The sequence below is a fragment of the Taudactylus pleione genome, unplaced genomic scaffold, assembly GCF_031769625.1.
Source record: "Taudactylus pleione unplaced genomic scaffold, aTauple2 ptg000585l, whole genome shotgun sequence".
Taxonomy (NCBI): Eukaryota; Metazoa; Chordata; class Amphibia; order Anura; family Myobatrachidae; genus Taudactylus; species Taudactylus pleione.
Window position 1 is genome coordinate 744,901 of NW_028284987.1, and position 20,738 is coordinate 765,638.

At 43.5% G+C, this 20,738-nt stretch overlaps 1 protein-coding gene across 5 annotated transcripts in view; it reads left to right on the plus strand.

Annotated features, from left to right (window-relative positions):
- The window catches only part of SPECC1 (sperm antigen with calponin homology and coiled-coil domains 1), a 560,436-nt gene that overhangs the window by 441,210 nt on the left and 98,488 nt on the right, over positions 1-20,738 (plus strand). For all 5 annotated transcript variants that reach the window (XM_088453631.1, XM_088453630.1, XM_088453633.1 and 2 more), the window contains one exon: positions 12,669-12,771. In XM_088453631.1, coding sequence (XP_088309757.1) covers positions 12,669-12,771 — 103 coding nt within the window. The remainder of the gene's footprint in view (positions 1-12,668; positions 12,772-20,738) is intronic.

The following is a 20,738-nucleotide window of genomic DNA, read 5'->3' on the forward strand; positions in this document are numbered from 1 at the left end:
TTCCATACTTTACAGCAGCCGTTAAGAGAGATAATATTGATATACCACAAGAGGCTCATGGGAACCTGCACATTGCCTTCCAAATTAAACTAAAATGTCTTGTCACACATTAATTTATTTCAATTAACTTCTCGCAACATAATCCGTTCTCAAAGGTACACAAAACAAATTACTATAAAAGACCAGCTAATTAACCGCATCCCTGTGTTTTAGTAGACATAATGCTTTGTTGCAGGTCATCTTGCATTTTATGATTTTATTCTGAATGTTTTGCTTGTATTATATTGATTTTTGCAAGACTATGAAAATTTATGTTGTAAAAATGTGATGATTATTGACCATGTTTTCTGCAGTTACAACAGAATGTTAATAGATTTGTTTCATGTTTTTATGTCCATGATCATGGACAAGATAACTCTCAGGTTCTGCCATAAAATAAATTTACAGAGTAGAAACACACTGTTATTTCTTGACAGATACTTGTACCACACTTACATTTTCATTTACAGATGTGTCCACATACACCTATCCTCCGTGCACTACAAGTCACATTACACATAATGCGTGAGTGCCGTGCGACTTGGTAGTGCCTAGCCTCTTTTCGTGCAACTTTTTCAATTAAAATGCATTTTATTCGCAAAAGTGCCCTTATAATAACTGTTTGCGTTCGGGGTGTGCAATATATGTGTGTGTATATGTGTGTGTATATATATATGTGTGTGTATATAGATAGATAGATAGATAGATAGATAGATGGATAGATACACAGAACCATTTTGGTGCCTTGTGCCAGAAAGAGCATTGGTGTTGTCGTTGTCCCCCACCCCCACATTTTTTAAATATGGACATTAGTCATGCGCCAAAAGGGCGTGACCTCAAGGAAAAGGGGCATAACAATCTGATTTATCACATATGATGATGAAGGGGTACCAATCCCGTTGCACCACAGTTATGCGAATAGGACACACGAGCAGCTTCTGCTGATTAAAATGATATGCGGCATTCCTATATTCTGTGTGTGACTGCGATTATATCTGCATGTGAAATGCTACTTTATAGTGTCAATGGCTGTGATACTGTAAGGTAGCCTTTCACATGCAGATACAGCCACAGTAGCATACGCACAACATCTATTCTCCGCCTTCTTACCACCAAACCCCCCTCCACCACCACGGAACACTCACCTTTTCTCTAGGCAAACACACAACTTCTCGGCTACCCTGGATGGAATTCAAGGAGACCTATCTGTATTCCTCCTATCTTAGAGCCGGTGGCGTTGTCTCACTCACCTCCCTGCTAGCCCCTAATCTGTAATCTAAGTGGAACTGGGCCACAATATCCTCATTTTAATTAAAACGAATGTTTGAACTTTTTACCTCACCATCCCTAACCCTTCCCCTCTCTCCCTCTGTCCTCTCATACCCCCTCCTCCCATTCTCTCCCCTTCCCATATATATAAGGTTTCATGTGTGGTTCTTTTTTCCCTTTTATTTGGGTTTTCACTAATGTTTTACATTTTGAGTTTTATCTCCATGGATTTGGGACATAATGCACATTGAGTAATGCGGTACTATTTCCGGCATTTTCATGCTTTTGTACGATACCATGAGTATGATGATGATCTGGATAATCACTATCTGTATTGAGTTTTGTATAACATTCTTATTGAATAAACATAGTTTCAATAAAAAGAAAACTGAGCCCGCAAATATTTGGGTAATCAGTGGGGGGAGCAATAGGAGTAAGGCCTCTTATTGCTACCTATAATAACTCAAGTAAGTCCGGTACATGTTTGTGTTCTGTTAATTATAAAAAATTGTCTGTTTTGTTTTTGGAAAGCACTGGATATTCTACGTGGATCTAAATAAATACATACAACACAGTGCTTACATGTTACCTGCGAGTTCGGTGGCATGTATAACACAATAGTTATTTATAGAAAAGGTTATTTTCCTGATTTATTACTATGGATTAAAGAAGTATTGAATAAGTTAATATTATACATGGTTGAAATGATACACAAGATAAGGTGATTTTAAACTTCCATAAACACAATCAGATGTACTGTACAGTATTTTCACATGCTGTAACAAAATTACCATTCAGATTGATACATTTCTGGGGAAAAAAAACTTGCTATAAATGTTTAGATGAGGGATTTGCTTCAATACATCGTTAGAAGCGTATTGCTACAAATGGCTAAGCGAAGACTTCCTTTGTGTGGGGTATCTTCCTTAGGGGATATCATCAATATTTTTAGCCTAAACAAAGACAACTAGTAGTCGGATACTTAAGTACAGTATATGTAGGAGACATTTTCCAGGCAGTGTGCTGCACACCCTGACAGAGCTGTTACTGTTGCACTATAGTACATTCTGTCAAGAGGAAAAAACACAAACACTTCATCCATCTGGACAGCTTGCAATGGTACACCAGAGGTTTAAAGGAATTTTAGAATGTCTAAATCCACTTCCTTCAATTCTGCTAATGACCTAGGCTCTGTGGGTAAAGGAATCATGTGAAGGCTAATTTCATAAGTTGCACTTGAACTCCTGTCTATTACTTCCCAAGCCTGGTCATGTCAGGGAAACTGCATTCAGTATCCTTCCTTCTGTCATCCTCTTCTTTTTCTATCATATTATCTTGTGGTGATACTAATTGTTTCACTCATGGTGAGGAAAATGTGTGAGCTCAGTAGACTTATTCCCAATAAATATTACTTATAAATACTGATCCAACATTCTTTGATTTTCTAGTAAAAAGTATAAAAGCTATAAATTTAGTAACTTGTAGCATCTTCATTATTGTTGGTAACATTGATTTGTAATATGCCACAGTGACAGGCATTTAGGAAAACAAGATACCTAAACAGATTCATACAAGGTAGACAATGTAAATACAGGCATTTTTTGTTTAGTATTGCAGTGATACTATGGAATATGGTGTTGGTATTTAACATTACTTACCCCTTTGGCGAGTTCCGGCGAGCTGCCAGCAAAGGGCTGTTGTGTCATACGCATGCACAAAAGGCCAGTCTGCACATGTGCAAGAGACTTTTACCCAGCAGGAACCCGGCAGTGTCTTAAAAGCTTTCATGAAGCCAGAAAGGCAATGGGAACTGTATCACTATTGCCATCTTTAGACGGCGTAAGCGGTACAGTGAAAAACAATGGTAAGCTAAGATTGTGATTGGAACAGTTGTGAAAGTGTATTAGTGTGGGCAGTATAGATGAACAGGATATGGGAGTGACATTGTGATACTGGCTCCAGGCAACCCATTGGAAATTTTCTACATTTTCCTACAGCGATCTTCCCAATACCCAAAATGTATCTCATATTGTATATATCCCAGAATTTCTGGAACCTTACATAAATTTATGAAAAATTTGGTTAACATAAGGTGGTTCCATGTCGGTCAGCTGGTGGTACATGCTTTTAAGTGTCAGTATTATATGCTTACATTAGCCAAAGAGAGTGCTCTAGGGAGAGAATTGACTTCTTTCGAAAACGTATGGTCTTTCACAGGACCTTTTAAGAATATTATATCTTTCCCTCTTAGAAACTCAGTACTACTATCTGGTTACTTTCACAAGAGCTTGGCGACAAGAAACAATTGAATTTTGATGAAAAACAGTGAAATAATTTTTGTCTTACAACTTTTCCTAAAATGTTATGGTTGGGAATATTGTTATAAATTCTTAGGCAGATGGTATAGTAGGCTAGGTGTGCTACATAAAGGTTTCCTAATATACCAACTAAATTGAGGTGTGATGATCTTCCAGGCACTCTGTGTCATATCTGTTATGGATGCTCCAAAATTGATCAGTTTTGGCAAACTATTATAAATCTCAAACCTGTTTATCAGTGGTCCAGTCTCGCCGGCATTCCACTTTTTTTAGAAAAAATTGTTGAAAAAAATGAATGTAGCTAAAGAAATCATCCCAGTAAACTGTAAACCGAAACACTCTTCTCCTGTTAGAGATTAGTTGCAGAGAATGACCTCTCGTACTAGACAATTTTTTAAATGAATGTTAATGTCACTGGCTAAGCTATAGAGTCTTTATCTTGCAGACCTCTATCGGCAGCTTTTGGTCCATGATTGCATATTTTGGCAGGAGAACACCTCACGCCCCCTATTCTTCATTCTCCCATTTTTTCCCATATATGTTTCTTTGCTTGCACCAATTTTCTTTGTTTACTAATATGGCAATATTGTGTTATTACCTAATAAAAAAGAGATTACAGGAAATAAATATTGGTTTTCAAGAGCTGGGACTAGTCTAATTGGGAGCATGGTGGGGAATTTCATAATGTGGGTATCAGCGTGGTAGTTGAGTGGTGGTTATTAGCAGGGCGAGGCGCAGGTCAGAGATAGATCTAGGAGTGTGGGAGTCTTCTGAATTAAATAGTGGAGGACAGAGGGATTTGAAGCTTGGTGCAGTAGATGTGTAGCAGGGAGAGAGGAAAATCATCAGTGATTAAACCAATCTTTTCCTGGACCAGATGATGATAAATTTGTATGATTTTGGCCTATTCTTTTAATTACAGCTAATGGTTGATGTTAAACCCCAGCATGTTATTTGGGTTCAGAACTTCAGGTCAGGATATAACATGATTTTTTTTTCTTTAGCCAGATTCTTGCAGATATAAATGTGGGATTAGTATTGTTCTTGTGCTGTGTACAGAGTATAATTATTTTAAAGCTTCATTTCACAGATCGGTACCCTGACATTCTACAGTAGTACTTGCTTTTACAATAGACAACTATAATGTTGCTTAATGACTGAGAACTATTCAGATCCTGATGCTGCAAAGCAGCTATAAATCATGATATTCTCCATGCCTTAAGCTGGGTACACACTGGCAGATATATTGCCCGATCAATTGATTGGCCAATATATCGGGTGGCCATCGGCCAGTGTGTACCAGCGATATTTCTGTGAACTACTTCATACACAGACATATTGAATTTGGCTGTACATATTGAATTGGCTGTGCTGTGTGCAGGTGGTCAGCCGACCGCCCGTACACTTGCAGCCGCAGAGAGGGGGGCGTGGCATGCCCCTGGTCAGCGAGACCCCCCCCCCCTCCCAACACACAGAACACAGATTATGGTTGTTCAGTGTGTATGAACAACCATATTCTGCAGATATATCCATTTAGTGTGTACCCAGCTTTACTCTACATTACGGATGGGGTGAGGCAGTGTTATCTCACTTATGTACAGTCTGCTCATCCGGACAGGACATTGAAATGCGAGTTTTGGCCAGTAAAGGGTTGACACTAATGTGTGGTGGATTAATATTATCTGAGTCAGTCTCACACTCTCAGCGATTGAACTTGTTGCATAAATAGGAGCTTAAAGTTGAGATGAAGCAGTTGAGTTTGAGACACAGGGAAGCCCAATCAATTCAGGATTCATATCCCTTCAGCAGTGTGGTAACACAATGGCCACCACTCTTTACAGTGGTTCTCAACCCCAGTCCTGAAATGCCACCAACAGGTCATGTTTGTGGATTTCTTTAATAATGCGCACGTTAGTGAGTTTATTTTGCTGGGTCTGTAATTATTCCACCTGCTTCCACAGACAGAGATTCTCAAACAATGATCTGCTGGGGATACTTGAGTGTTGAAGTTGAGAATCTCTGCTGTATATTGTTTGTAGCCATCATTGTTTGAAAAGGTGGAGAGACTTGTAACTAATGATGTTTTATTGCTTAAGCTGGGTCACGTTTTGTCATTTGACTTTACATAATATTACGGTGTGTGTATCTGCAGCCATTATATTGATGATTGAACTTTTGGATCTTCCTCTGCTATTTTTTTTATCCTCTTATCAGAATGTAGATGAAGCTCTATATGTTTGAAAATGATTCTCTGACCACTGTAAATAATTTTAGAACCAAGTGAATGCTTAGATACCACAAAAAGTACAGACTTATAAGATGCAGGAGGCTCTTGAGAACAAAATAAATAGATTTTTTTTTCTTTTGAACTGAATCAGGGCCGTCCTTCTCTTTTTTTAGAGCGGCCTCCTGGCCGCTCGCATAGCTGTGGGTGACCACCCACAGCTATAGCGAGCGGCCAAAAAGATGGTCGCGATGGTCAAGACCATCACGACCATCGGGCTTGCGACGAGACCCTTGTGGTAGGGTCTCGTGGCCGCAAACCCTGGAGTGCTTTCGGCTCTATCAGAGCCGAGAGCACTCCCACTGACATCACTTGTGATGTCAGTGGGGCTGGCCCCAGACGGTAGGCATTCCCATGGGAACGCCTCCATCTGGGCAGCCACGCCCACCAAAGGGGGCGTGCTGTCACTCACCATCGACCCCCTTTGTAGCGAGACCAGGAGCGACGGGCGAGTGGGTCTGAATTAGGCCCTGATTCCCATCAAACTGGGCAGTATGCACACTGATGAGCTATTTTTTGCAGGACTTGTGCATATTTCTATGTTTAGTGAAATGCGTAGTCTCTATTTTGCACAGGGCAATAGCTAGATCATAAGCATTCCTAAGTGCTGTAGTGTAGGCCTTTTTATGTGCAAAATTGATATATATTTTGCAGAGGGAGGCATTTAAATGAGTTTATTGTATGTAGAAAGTGTCCATGTACGATATTATGAGTTGAATACATTTAGGGCCTGATTCAGACCCAGTCGCAAGCGCTGAGCGCTCGCAACCGGGTCGATGGTGGCCCACAGTGCATGTGCACGACGGAGCCGGCTCCTTCGTGCGCATGCGCGAGACCCGGCTAGCGACGGGCAATCTGTCGCTCCGGGTCTCGCACCAAAGGGGGCGAGCTGTCGATGTTGAGTGACAGCTCGTCCCCTTTGGTGGGTGGTCCGGGGGGGTGGCTGCCCAGACGGAGGCGTTCCCATGAGAATGCCTGCCATTTAGGGGCGGCCCCACTGACATCACGAGTGATGTCAGTGGAGAGATTCCGGCTCTGTTAGAGCCGAAATCTCTCTGGGGCTTGCGGCCACGAGACCCTACCACAAGGGTCTCGTCGCAAGCCCGATGGTCTTGACCATCGCGACCATCATCATGGCCGCTTGCAATAGCTGTGGGTGGTCACCCACAGCTATGCGAGCGGCCAAGAGGCTGATCTAAAAAAAAAAAGCCCGGCCCTGATTCAGAGCGAGCGCTCTGTCAGAGCGAGCAGCTCTGAATCAGGCCCTTAGATCACTGATGTGCATTTGACAAATTACAGACTTTTTTTTTTTAACCATATTAATAGGATAACTGAAAACACTAGAGTAAGATATAGAGAGATATGCATTAAAGCATCACTAGGTTTCTAGTACTGGATACTGGTGACTTTTTTTTTGTTATGTGCCAGTCGCCAAAGGCGCTGTGAATGTACCACGACTAAAGGTGCATATCCACTAGCAGACAGTGGAACAACAGTACGATTACAACATTGTAATCGTACAGTCGTACCTCTTCCCCTGCAGTGTCCGCAGTGAATATACTGGCAATAGAGTTGTTGCTTTTGTCGTTGTTTATTGATAATTTGTCTTAATTGCTTGACATTTAAACAAAAACAAAATTCATATCCAAATAGTCTGTTTTAATTAACACGCTAACAATCCGTGTTCTCTTTTATTTATTTATTACTAGTTATTTATATAGCACACACATATTCCTTTTAAAAGTAGTATTCAATGTTATATAAAGCATGTATTAAATGCCTGTTTTTTCTTTAATGCTGATAGCATCTTTTATTTTTCCATTCCTCTTTTCTAACATTTGCCGAAGACAAGTTAATGCTTTGTGAAGAGATAATTTTATCTATGTCTTCTTATAATTAGATCAGTCAGTGCCTCGTTCAGGCTAATATCTAATCAAATCTATATTAATGCCTGCCCAAGGAAATTTCTACTTTTTGTACAGGCTAAGGATATTAATATTTATTAGGACATTATATCCCTCTGCAATATATTACTAACACCCCCCAATATATTACTAACACCCCAGGCAAGGCAAAATAGAGGTTAGGAGGCCACTGCATACAGATGGGTCCACATATATCTAGCCTCCTTGTGCGTTAAGCAGCCCTTCTAGTCGCATCATGCCATGGCTCAGTAGCGCCGAGTGTCTTTTTTGTGCATCTTTTTACCTTCAAATGCGTCTTTTCTACTTCAGGGTCCATAGAAGGGCCACAGGAAACCTTGGAGTATAGATGATAATGAAGACATCCGGGCACCATGCAGTTAAATTTTTTTCTCCCAGGATGCAACGGGGCTTCCCTCTATACCCCGTCCCCGAGTTGGAGGCTCCTCAGTTTTCGTTTGGTGCCCGGCCAGAGTCGGGTCACTGTATTGCAGTGGGGCTGTTGCGAACAGCCCTGAAAACTTCAAGTTTTTCTAAGTGAGGTCAGCGTGAACAGTCCAGTGGAAGTTTGCATGGACGCATCATCACCCTGCTGGTGCTCAGACACCAGTACTGATCCGTGCCTCTCAGCGGGCCTCAGGGGTCTTGGCTAGCAGGGACCCCGGAGGATTCCTAGATTGCGGTTGGACGCTAAGGGGTGCAGGTAAGCGACACTGAACTCGGTGGTGCGTGCCGAGATGCAGTCTTTTTCCTTTAGGGTTGGGGGACACCCTGGGGATGACAGCAAGTGTGGCCAGGCACTGAGTCCTGTGTCCACACTAAGCCACTTGGGACTGGAGTTTTTCGGAACACTCCAGCGTCCCAGGGATTAAACGCTGGCCAGGGGAGGCAGCCTTCCCTGTCTAACAGCCGGCTCCTCCCCGCTGCTGAACACGTCTTTCCATTGTGGTCTAGCTTGATCTGTGACAGCTTCCTCTTTCCGGCTCCACCTCCCCATGAGTTCTTCGATGGGCATTCTCCTGGCTGTGTGTCGCTGATCTCCACAGGTAGTGCAGAGTACGGGTCCCCCTACATACCTCTCCTCTGGTTGGTGGTCAGTGTATGTAGCACTTTTTGTCTTGTTAGACATTAAGAGGTAAATTACTAAGATGGGAGTTCTATTAAGAAGTGATGTTGCCCATAGCAACCAATCAGATTCCAGGTATTATCTTCTAGAAGGTAATAGATAATTGAGAAGTAGAATCTGATTGGTTGCTATGGGCAACATCACTTCTTAATAGAACTCCCATCTTAGTCAATTTACCCCTAAGTCTCTTTGATTGATCCTCTCCAAGTGGGACGGATTTCCCCATCATATACGGACTCAATGATGGTGCTCTCTCCGGAGGTACACCTGTCGCTAACCTGGTAGCTACAGATGGCTCACCTCACCATGGGGCATCCCTTTTGGATCTCAGACTGGGTCTTTCTGACGACAGATGCCAGTCTTTAGGGGATGGGGTGCAGTGACGGGTCCACACTCCTTTCAGGGAAGGTGAACCACAAAGGATCTGCGCTTCCAATCAATATATTGGAACTACGGGAAGTCTTCAGGGCTCTGCAGCAAGCCAGGCTGTTGCTTCACGGAAAACCCGTGCAAGTACAGTCAGACAATGCCACGACAGTGGCTTATCTAAATCGTCAAGGAGGAACCCAAAGTCAGGCGGCAATGATAGAGGTGTCACGGATTCTGACATGGGCGGAAGACTATCTACCATTGGCGGTGTTCATTCCAGGAGTGCTGAATTGGGAAGTGGACTTCCTCAGCTGTCACGACATGCATCCAGGGGAATGGTCTCTTCACCAAGAAGTGTTTTAACTCCTAGTGGACAGGAGGGGCCTTCCAGACATGGACCTTATGGCCTCTCGACTAAATCACAAGCTGCTTCAGTACGGGTCCAGGAAAAGAGATGCTAGTGCTCTCTTGGTGGAAGCTCTGTCAGTCAAGTGGACTTTGTAGTTTGTGTACCTGTTTCCTCCAATCTCCCTCCTTCCTCGAGTAATTCTGAAGTTCAAACAAGAGGGAGGTATGGTCCTGCTAGTGGCTCCAGCGTGGCCCCGACGTTCATGGTACTCAGATCTTTGGAGTCTCTCCATCGACACTCACTCCATGGCTGTTGTCTCAACGTCCGGACCTGTTGTCTCGGGGACCTTGCATTTACCCAGATCCGGGTCGTCTGTCTTTGACGACGTGCCTCTTGAGACATCCCTCTTAAGGTCCAAAGGTTTTTCCGGCTCTGCGTTTAACACCATGCTCAGAGCACAGAAACCTGCCTCTGCCAGGATTTACCACAGGGTGTGGCATACCTACTTTGAATGGTGTCATCCCAGAGGTTACGCCCCCCCAAGTGTTTAGGATACCCAGAGTGTTGGCGTTCCTGCTAGCGGGTTTAGACCTTAGTCTCTGCCTTTCTACACTGAAGGTCCATATGTCGGCCCTTTCAGTGTGGTTCCAGCGAAGGATTGCTCCTCTTCCTGACATCCGCACTTTTTTGCAGGGGTCCTTTGTATCCAGCCTCCCTTTGTCCCTCCTGTAGCACCTTGGGATTTGGTTGTTGTCCTTGAGGCTCTCCAGAGCCCTCCATTTGAACAACTGGGCTCAGTGGATCTCAAATGGCTTACTGCCATGACTGTTTGTTTTTCTTCTGGCCATTGCTTCCGCCAGAATAGTTTCTGATTTAGGGGCTCGCTCTTGTCGTTCCCCATTTCTAGTTTTTCATAGGGACAGGGCAGTGCTTCGAACTCGCCCTTTGTTCCTTCCTAAGGTGGTCTCTAGTTTCCACGTTAATGAAGAAATTATTGTGCCGGCCTTTAATACCTTAGACTTCTCAGCAGGGGAGGCCTCAATGGATGTGGTACATGCCCTCAGGATTTATGTGGATTGTAGCAGTTCTCTTCGGAAATCTGACTCCTTGTTTGTTCTTTATGGTTTCCACAAGAGAGGATAGCCAGCCAATAAACAAACTTTGGCTAGATGGCTTCGCATGACTATCTCTGAGGCTTACATTCATGAGGGTCTTTCAATCCCTCCCTCTGTTACTGCTCATTCTACTCTGTCTGTAGGCCGTTCATGGGCAGCTAGTCGTGGTGCCTCGGCTGTACAGCTTTGTAAAGCGGCCACGTGGTCTTCTATCCAGACTTTTTTGAGGTATTATGCCTTTGATACCTTTGCCACTCAGGATGCTTTCTTCGGGCAGCGGATTTTCCTTTCTGCACAGGAGCGTCCCTGTCCTTGAGGGTACTGCTCTGGGAATCCCCAATGTTTCCTATGGACCTTCTATGGACACTGAAGTAGAAAAGTAGAGATATGGTAAGAACTTACCCTTATCTCTTTTTCTACGAGGTCCACAGGGCGCCCGCCCTGACACACCTGTGCTTCAGATGGCCTTCGCTCTGGTCACCGGTTTTCCATCTCCTTTGGTGTGAGAATGTGATTCTAGTGTGTTCCAGACTTTCTTCTCTCTTTTATCCTCCTCCAGCTATAGCGCACACATATTCCGCAGCGCTTTACAGAGAATATTTGGCCATTCACATCCGTCCCTGCCTCAGTGGAGCTTTCAGTCTATGTTCCCTACCACATGCACACACACTAGGGGTCATTTTTTTAGGAGTCAATTAGCATACCAGTATATATTTTTGGATTGTGGGAGGAAACCGGAGCACCCGGAGGAAACCCACGCAAGCACAGGGAGAATATACAAACTCCACACAGGGCCGTAGTGGGTTAGATTTTTTTCTAAGAATAATACTATAATGTGTGTATATGTATATGTGTGTGTATATATATGTATATATATATACTAGCTGAAGTACCCGGCGTTGCCCGAGTTTAAATCTTCAAGTTATTAAGTTTTATTATATGATGTTGTACAAATCGCACAGAACAGTCCATCCGGGTCAAAGTTCTGCCCAGCGTACACCAACAGGAGGTTCGACCAGGACCGCAAACCACTAGTATGTCTTCTGGGATCCAATGTTACCTCTCTGTGAAGTTTTCGTCCAAATCCATTCAGTAAAGGGACCAGAAAAACCTCCCTGGGTTAAAGTTCTGGGTGGTGCACTCCGCAGTGAGGTCCGACCGGGACCCCAACCACTCCATTAGGCATTCCAGACCAACTGCCACCCCTCTGTAAAGATTCATCCAAATCCATCCAGTGGAAGGCCCAGAACAGACTCCTGGGGTCAGAGTTATGCCCAGCGTCCCCGGGTCAAAGTTCTGCCCAGTGTACACCAATGGGAGGTCCAACTCCCTAGTATGTCTTATGGGATCCAATGTTATCATTCTGAAGTTTTCATCCAACTTTATGTGATGTTATCCAAATCCATCCAGTTGAAGGCCATGAATTTTATATATAAGATTTATGAACATGCTTTCTGAATATTGGTCAATAGAATGCTTCTCTGCATTGTATAGATTTCCGCCCCAGTCGCTAGTCAGATGGGGCTGTGTTGTATTTGATTATAGCTGACATAAAAGTTTTTCTTTTATTTCATAGGCTATATAAAAACATGCCCACACAGGTTTTGTTATGCCCTCTTTCTGTGGTGGCATGCTGGTAGAGGAGTATTGAGCACTCACTTTCTCCTTAGGCCAAACATTTCCAGTCCTACTTTGTTATTCTAATTTAACGGCTCAAAAAATGTTGGCTTTTTTTGTTTTTGTGTTTTTTTCGAGTTGAATTATAAGAAATCTATAGTAAGAAATCTATGCTATCTTTCAGTCTGTTATTTCAATCCTATCTTTAGCTTGGTGGTATTACGTCTATGATGATGGAACAGTTTTTTCTCCTCTTCCAGTGTGGAAAGAAAAGATCACTTAGCTGCCTTAGCCAGAGAATATGGAGGCTCCAAGAGGAATGCTTTGCTGAAATGGTGTCAGAAGAAAACTGAGGGGTATTCGGTGAGTTCTCACTCCTTAACCATTACCGCAAAGAACTGTAATAAGAGAATCCAGTTGTACAGAATGTTAATATTTGCAGCTACATACCACTGCACAGCAAACAGCCATATAAAGCCCAGTTATGTGCTCAATAGCTATCAACAGTGCACTTTTAGTTCTGCAAACTTTGCACTAGATTTAATTTACATTTGTATAAATATCAATAAAGTTTGAATTTGTTTTGCTTAAAAATGTAATTTTCTGCCAAGACAGAATTGCAGCACTACACACAAAACATCTGAGTACGAGGAGAACACCAACAGCTTTGACATTAGACATGTTTTATACACAGATACTTTGTCTGTGTTCTTCCCATTGTGCGTTTATCATGACCACCCAGACCAGTAGTAACATGTAGCATGTCATCTTGGTGTTCTGCAGTCCTAAAGAACTGTGGAATAATGTAAAGAAGTTGACCTAGAAAGCTTTTTGATAAAATAACAGTAAATGTAATGCATTCACATACTGTATTTTATATATAGCAATATGGGATACTGTATTGCAACGCTTGGACGGTTTGGTAGCTGACAGTATCACCTATATACATACAGCCACAACATGTACCAGCTGCAAGCACGTCAATGGAAAGGAAGTGATCTATAACACAGAAATAGAATCAAGCTCTGCAGCCACCTCTGTACTGTGTTAGCTATTGATTGAAGCAGCACAAAGGTGTCATTATAGTGGTTCCCTTTATTGTTTAACCGAATAGCAAGCTTTCAAAATTAATCTGGTCTCTCCACTAATCATGTTTTAAATGATGTAAAAAAAAAAAGTGCTTACAGAAATAAGGGTCGGTGTCGTCTGGCATTATCTTGTTTATAACGTTTTGTATACTCCAAACAGTACTAAGAGGCATTTAACAGCAATTGACCTAGTAAATACTTAAAGGAGTTGATGTACTTTAACTGATAGCATGTGATGCTGCAGGTGCCTGCTAGACACCCCCAAGGTATAATGAGGGAGATGTATTGAGCCTGCTAAAGAGGATGGTGTACAGAATATATGCCACATATCATTTGAAACCGCAGAAGCTGCTTGTGTGTCCTATCCACATCGCTTTGCGAATAAGATGCATTTTAAGGGGAAAAGTCGCACGAAAAGGCACTTTGGGCTACTGAGTCTCGCCACAGCATGGAGCAACTAGAAGGACTGTTTAACGCACAAGCAGGCTAGATTTACAGTATGTGGTCACATCTGTAGCATTTAACAGAATGTATTTGCCAGCTAGAAGCTGATTCGTTGCTATCGGTAACGTCACCACTCTTTAGGAGGCTTGATACATCTCCAATGTTTTTTTTTTTTTAAAGTAACATTAAATACGTTTTTGCATGCATATTATTATAAATATATTGTGTGACCGTCGTCCAGTGTGTACCAGCGATATGTCGTTCACAGCCATATCGCGTCTGCTGTGTTGCACAGCCGATGCCCAATATATCTGCAGATATATTGGACATCGTGCTGTGTGTATGGCCGACCTGCCGACCACACGATTGATTGGACGTTCAACTTCTTAACAGGATGGGCCGGGTTATGCAAAGCAAACCTGGTCCTGGAGTCCTCGTGGGAGCTGCAGCCGGCATCAGCGTGGGATCTTCTTCCGGTGCTCTGACAGATAAGTTTGACAGCCTGGGGGGACCGGACAATGTGGCAGGTAGGGGTGTGCAAGCGGGACCCCCCGCAAGCAGAAGGGAGACATCAGCAGGTATCCCAGCCAGCGTAAGAGAACAGTGGCTGGGATACTCGCTGATGTCTCAGTGGGAGAGCGCTAACCGAGTGTGCCCCGGCCAGCGTGACAGTGACATAAGCAGTGTTCAGGCCATGCAGAGCCCGAGGCCAGCAGGAGAGAGCAACCGGTGGGTGACCCGGCCAGTGGGAGAGAGCTGCCAGGGGGAGCTTCGGAGCAGAGAGAGAGAGGGAGTGAATGAGTCACCATTGGCTGCCTTTCTAGCGAGAGATCTATTTGTGTGTAATACATCATTTATGGTATTTGTATGTCCCATTTTCTATCTTACATACATTTATATGAATGGTTTATTAAAAAGATTTTATATATACTATTGTGTACCAGCGCGGTCATTTTTCTCATGTTGCCTGCACTCTTTGCAGCCTTTCTTGAGACAGGAGAGAAGCCAGAGTAGTCCAGCAGCCTCACACTCAACCCTGCCCGTCCACTCGCCTCCTCGCTCCCCTTGGTTATCCCTGCTGCCTGTCACCTGACCCCCTCTTCCCCCCGCAGGGCTGCAGCTACCGCTGGAGTTTCTGACCCCCGCTGAAATCATACAGCCCTGCCGTGTAGGTCCCCCGCTGCTACTGCTGTGCCTTCTCTCTTGCTCCCCGCTCGGGGAGCTGGAAGGGAGCTCCTTGAAGGTAAGAGGACACAGCAGGGAGGGATCTTTTCAGATCCCTCTACTGTATTGAATACTGTACGCCATCTCAGGGTAGCATACAGTATCCCTGTCAATTTCTGAGGAAAAAAATGCTTTTTCGGCACTTGATGAATGACATAATTTCCATATTCCCATACTATAGTAATGGGACTGTGGAATTTATCGGTGTAGAATTGTAACCAGTAATATCTCCTGCATTATAAGAATGATGAATAACCCTAGCACTTAATTTCTACAAAAATAGGGGAAAATCCTAATTTTCCCCTACTTTTGTAGAAATTAAGGGGCATATTCAATTAGGTGCGAAAAGTCCCGTACTTTTCGCATGCCAGACTTTTCACCGCCATCGCTGGTTTTCCATGCGAAAAAGTATCGTGCTTGTCCCCACTTTTCCCCGTATTCAATTCGAAATCAGCAAAAAGGGGACCCGGCGAAACTCTTAACAGGCGAAAAGTACTGTCAGATTTGGGGAAATCAGCCTGACACCCCCCAAAAGATGCACTGACATTGGGGATTACTGTAGATACCCCCAAATAGCTCTGCTAAAGGTATTTGGGGTACTTAAATGATCTTAATAGCTACTAATTAGCATATTTGCAGAAGTGGTGAAGAATAGCATTTAGCAGTATTTTTTGGTGAAAATAACTAGACCCAGCAAATATGGGGTACACGAATATGGGTGCTAGTATATTTTAAAGTTGCTAATGTGAAGTTTTAAAAAACGTAAAAAAATCCACCTTCCGCAAGCAAACGTAAAAACACCTGGGGCATACTTGGGGACCCCCCTGGAGTCTATTTAGCTAGTTTTTAAGTTTTTTCCCCAAACTTTGTACTTTTTCGACCCCAAAATGAAAGTACTTTTTTGTGGTGATCTGAAGTATTTTTTCAACTTATTTTGACGTAGTTTACAAGGGTGCAGGGGGTTTCCCACAACTTTGCACCCCAAAACCCCAATTCTGCACTTTTTTTCGTCACCTATTCATAGGCGAAACTTCTTCGCCGGTTCCATTGTATTGAGTTTCCGCAACGGCGAAAAGTCTCTGGAATTGAATACGGAGGAAACTTTTCACATGGCGAAATTACATCACTCTCGATACTTTTTCGCAGATTCTCACTTTTCGCCGCTAATTGAATACGGCCCTAAGTGATGATGAATAGAGTCATATGACACAGATGCTGAATTAGCAGCGGAGGATAACAGGAGAATTGAGGACCTATTTCCTTTTCCAGCCCACTATGTAAATTACAGCAAGATTTGGCACATTTCACAAAGACGATCTGCCAGTGTGTACGGAGTGAAAGATTAATTGGCCAATGTCCTCACAACAGATATATCTTTAGATGGTAATAACGGTTGTTCAGTGTGTATGAACAACCATCATCTGCAGATATATCTGCAGATCGGTTGATCTGCAGATATATCTTTCAGGTGTGTACCCAGCTAAAACCAGATGAAAGTGCTCAAGCTTGCTGAAAAACTATACCCAGCCTCCTAAGCATAGTCTTGCATTGATATTATATATTTTTTTTTACAGTTTGTTAATGTTATTTGTAGGAAAAGTATACATAAGTGTCAGTTATATGGAGAACTCGATAGTAATTGTTATTGCTTTGGAGAGGGATTTCTTTAGATTTTTTTGCCTAGAGCTCTGCTCCAGTTAAACACACACATGCTATAAAAGCTGGCATTTAAGGGCAATTAATCTCTACATGGAGCCTTTGAAATTTCCTGGCGATTATTTCCAGTTTTGGAAATGTTCAACGCTTGTTCAAGTGGATAACTGTAAGATGTGAAATGTTGGGCTGATATAACTACTTCTACACTTGTAGAGTTCAGCATATTGTCTATAATAAATTGCTTTTCAGTAAATGCGTCACACTTTTGAGTAGCAAAATGTTTGACTTTTAGAGAAAAATCTGCTTCCAGTTAGATATAAAGGTGACTGCCAAATGATGGGGGAATGGTATCAAAATACCTGACAGTTCTTTTCTGGATGGCATGTGAGTGACAGGTTGGTGGGCAGGGGGTGGCGTGTGAGTGTAAGGTTGGCAGGCAGGCGTGGCGTGTGAGTGTAAGGTTGGCAGGCAGGCGTGGCATGTGAGTGACAGGTAGGTGGGCAGGAGCAGCATGTGAGTGACAGGTTGGTGGGCAGGGGGTGTTATGTAAATGAAGAGCTGGTGTGGAGTATCTGGGGGTGTTTAGTACATTATCCAGCTACACAGCACCCTTTAACTATATTAAAATTTAAATGTTTTGCTTTCGTTTAATTGGCTCAGAGGCCTAAAACGCATAAATCCCAACCGTTTTGAATTAGGTGGGAAGGTTCTCACACTCCTTGCCTTGAAACACCACCCTCTTTTTGGGTGCACCACACCCACTTTTTCCCTGCTTAATAGATTGCAAAAGTCTTTTCCCCTTAAGAGTAGATCACCAAGTCCAAAAGTCTGGTCGTCCCTGACCCAGGGGCTGGGTTATTATAATGAATGCTTGCTGCATTGCAACTTAGTCACTTTCAAGTGAAATGTTTGATATTAGAGCATGTTTTAAGAGGAGGAACAATAAAAAAACAAAAATATCGGGGGTGGTACAAAATTTAAAAATAAATCGCTTGTCGACATTATGAACATATATAAGAGAAAGCTGTCATTTCTATACTATATTATATGAATGTTAGTCTGATTAGAGTGGGTGCTAGTTTTCAGTGGAGTTCCATTTCAAATAACTGTATGCAAATGTATCCTACTGAATTCACATTGAATAAAAGGAAGAGTTGGGTGTGAAACCGGACAGGCTTTAGTTTACACTATGTACGCTTTATGGCTGCTATGTTTGTATACACATTTTTATCATGGCCCGAGGATGCACAGCCACATTTATGTTGCTATTAAAAAGCTGCATGAATTTTCACATGTTTGGCTGCGTCATAGACATCCTTCAGAGGCAGGAAGCATAGCAGGACATACTGTATAGAAGAGGTTACTCTGGGAAGACGGCGTATAGAACCGGTGTTTTTTCACACAAACAGGATGCTTTTCATGTCCTGCATTAGAGTGATTTAATCACAGGCTGTGTGTGGATAAAAGCAGCTCGGCTTTCCTGACAAGACATTTTTAAGGCCCCCATACATGGTGCGATATGCACCTTACAACGCGACGGCCGATCTGAAGGCCGACATATATCGGGCGGTCCCCACACATGGGAGCTATCCGCTGCCCGACTACCCGTATGCCGGCACCCCTCTACCCTACACGCATAGCGCTGCATGGGATCGTACATCGCGTCCCCAGATCAAGTGAACATGCAGTAAGATCTGGAGGTGCAATGTACGACCCCACGGGAGGGCGCACAGGCCGATATCATGCCCACACACGGTATGATATAGCAGCAATATCGTACCAATCTGTCGGATCGGCTGCTATATCGCACTGTGTATGGGGGCCTTTATGTCGCATCCCAGGGGAATGGCAGGCTTTGTCAGACATGTATCACATCAGTTGTTGTCTTTTGCTTATGCTGAAATAGACATACTGTACAGCCATGGCCAAAAGTTTTGAGGATGACACAAGTATTGGTTTTCACAAAGTTTGCTGCTACAGTGTTTTTAGACCTTTTTGCCAGATGTTACTATGGTATACTGAAGCAAAAGTACAAGCATTTCATAAGTGTTATAGGCTTTTATTGACAATTACATTAAGTTTATACAAAGACTCAATATTTGCAGCGTTGACCCATATTTTTCAAGACCTCTGCAATTTGCCCTGGCATGCTGTCAATCTGGGCCACATACTGACTGATGGCCACCCATTCTTGGCTAATCAATGCTTTGTGGGTTTTTGTTTGTCAACCTGCCTCTTGAGGACCACAATTTCTCAATGGGATTAAGGTCTGGGGAGTTTCCTGGCCATGGACCCAAAATTTTGATGTTTTGTTCCCCGAGCCACTTAGTTATCACTTTCGCCTTATGGCAAGGTGCTCCATCATGCTGGAAAACGCATTGTTAGTCACCAAACTGTTCTTGGAAGGTTGGGAAAAGTTGCTCTTGGAGGATATTTTGGTACCATTCTTTATTCATGGCTGTGTTCCTAGGCATAATTGTGAATGAGCGCCCACTCCTTTGGCTGAGAAACAACCCCACACATGAAGGGTCTCAAGATGCTTTACTGTTGGCATGACACAGGACGAAGACTTTTGGAGGATGGCCTGGTGTCAAGAAGGGCAGCAAAGAAGCCACTTCTCTCCAGGAAAAACATCAGGGACAGACTGATTTTCTTCAATAGGTACAGGTATTGGACTGCTGAGGACTGGGGTAAAGTTATTTTCTCTGATGAATCCAATTTCAGATTGTTTGGGGCATCTGGAAAAACGCTTGTCCGGAGAAGGAAAGGTGAGTGCTACCATCAGTCCTGTGTCATGCCAACAGTAAAGCCAGGGCCGGTGCTACCATTAGGCAGCTGCCTAAGGACGCCGGCCACTGGAGGTCGCCACTGAGTCCACAAATAAAAAATGAATGGCTTAATTCATGGCTGAGTGGCATATAATGAATTTGTGGCACTGCTGTGTGGCATATTATGAATTTATGGCAGTGTTATGAGGTACATTATGATTTTGGCGCTCTGCTGTGTGTAATATTCTATATAGTATATTATGAATTTGGGACACTGCTGTGTGATATGTTATTTAACTGGGGAGACTGATGCGTAGTATATTATGAATTGGAGGGAGCAGGGGCGGTTGGTGAAATGTTGCCCAGGGCACTCAGAAACCTTGCACCGGGCCTGAGTAAAGCATCAGTAAAGCGCCATCTGCCAGGTCCTGTGCAACTCTGCTTGTAACAAAGGAAGGACTGGCAGTCCACCCTGTGCACGCACCCTAGGCGCGGGCGCTCATGAAGGGGGCTGCCGTGAGTCACAAGGGCCTGGCCTCGTGGCACTCTCCCGTCTCTTCCTGGCCAATCACTGCCGTTACCCCTTCCCTCCCCCTGAGCGCATAACATGTATCCGGCGGGGTGGAGGACAGGGGCACTTCTGCCCTCCTCGTGCCTGCGCTGCTTGCAACCAGGGCCGGATTAAGGTCTGTGGGGGCCCCTGGGCAACAAACTTGTGGGGGCCCACAGGACAAATAAAATAAATTAAACTTTTAGGGCCCCCCACAGAAATAAAACTACTTTTATGGCAGCCTCCAGCCAGCACCACACCAGGGGCGGATCTAGACATTATTTTTTTTTAGGGGGGGGCGCTTCACTCATAAACATAGTACCCTAAATATTCAATTTACCATTCATCATTGAAAGACATACCCCAAAAATGCCCCCATTCACTGATTAAAAACCCTGCACTTTCTCTCCACCTCTTGTTAAATATCAGAATGTCTAAAATCTCTAATTCTCACCTGGCTGCCTTTGGTTGGTCCGTCATCGCTGTGTTGCTCATGAAGCCTGCAGCTCCTGCGCTGATTGGTGAATAGTTCCAGCCATTCACCAATCAGTGTATGAATGAATACATCCCACCACTTTGAATGGTGAATGGCTGGAGCCA